The following is a 952-nucleotide window of genomic DNA, read 5'->3' as shown; positions in this document are numbered from 1 at the left end:
AATACGTTCAGCAGTTTAGACTACAAACTCTAACAAACATCCATCCATCTAAACGTTTGCATTTATATTAGTATGATAAAATTCTAATGGTGTCAGAATTTTTAAAATCTGCCAAGTAGTTTTTGAGTTATTTCAATACATACAAAAATACAAATTTTTACGCTTTATAATATTAGTATAAACTAGCTGTTCTCGTACGGCTTTATCTGCATGTAATTATAAAAACTTAATTTTTTTGTTAAACTTTTAAAATTCTCAATTGCAAAGGTCAAACCTTGCTTCCTTAGTTGGCAGCTAGTGCTGTTGGCAGCTAGTGGTTTTTGTCCCTTTTCCGCATGTGGGTATATTTTCCAATTAATTAACCCCCTAAATTTAATAGCGTTAAAAACTATAGCCTAAAGCGTGTCGTTTGTGTAGGGCTTTTTATTAAAGAAGGAATTATTAAATAATATGCTGTGATTTCTGACATCTTACGCCACGAAGTTGTGTGTTTACGCTTTATTATATTAGTACAGATATAGATATAAAAAGAGGTATATCTGACCGTCCATGATGATATTGATCCAGAGTATCTGCATGGCGTTGAGGGGGTTGGGGATGCCCATGAGGGTGGCGAGCGCGATCAGCGACAGCGCGGCGATGGACGTGGACAGCTGGAACCGCACGAAGTTGCGGATGTTGTAGAAGATGCACTTGCCCTCTTCTATCGCTGAACTGAAATTTATATTATACAAATAAAAAATTACGTCAGAAGAATATTTCGCTGATAGGCAAGGAATTTAATTCACGACCCATTATATTAACATCGGTAGTTCGAAATTTTGTCACTAATTGCTGCACTCATAAACGTTATCTTACTAGCATTATAAATGCCAATATTTCAATGGATGGATGTTTGCTAGAGTTTGTAGCCTAAACAACTGAACGGATCTTAATGAAATTTGGTACAGAT

The 952-nt window shown here is 35.5% G+C and overlaps 1 protein-coding gene across 1 annotated transcript in view; it reads right to left on the bottom strand.

Annotated features, from left to right (window-relative positions):
- LOC106101660 (calcium-transporting ATPase type 2C member 1) overlaps positions 1-952 on the bottom strand; it is a 30,593-nt gene that overhangs the window by 4,402 nt on the left and 25,239 nt on the right. Inside the window, exon 14 of the mRNA XM_013280969.1 lies at positions 514-755. Within this exon, the coding sequence (XP_013136423.1) occupies positions 514-755 (242 nt within the window). The remainder of the gene's footprint in view (positions 1-513; positions 756-952) is intronic.

The sequence above is a fragment of the Papilio polytes genome, unplaced genomic scaffold, assembly GCF_000836215.1.
Source record: "Papilio polytes unplaced genomic scaffold, Ppol_1.0 DF823958.1, whole genome shotgun sequence".
NCBI lineage: Eukaryota > Metazoa > Arthropoda > Insecta > Lepidoptera > Papilionidae > Papilio > Papilio polytes.
Note: the sequence above shows the minus strand (reverse complement) of the source record. Positions and strands in the feature narration are given on the sequence as shown.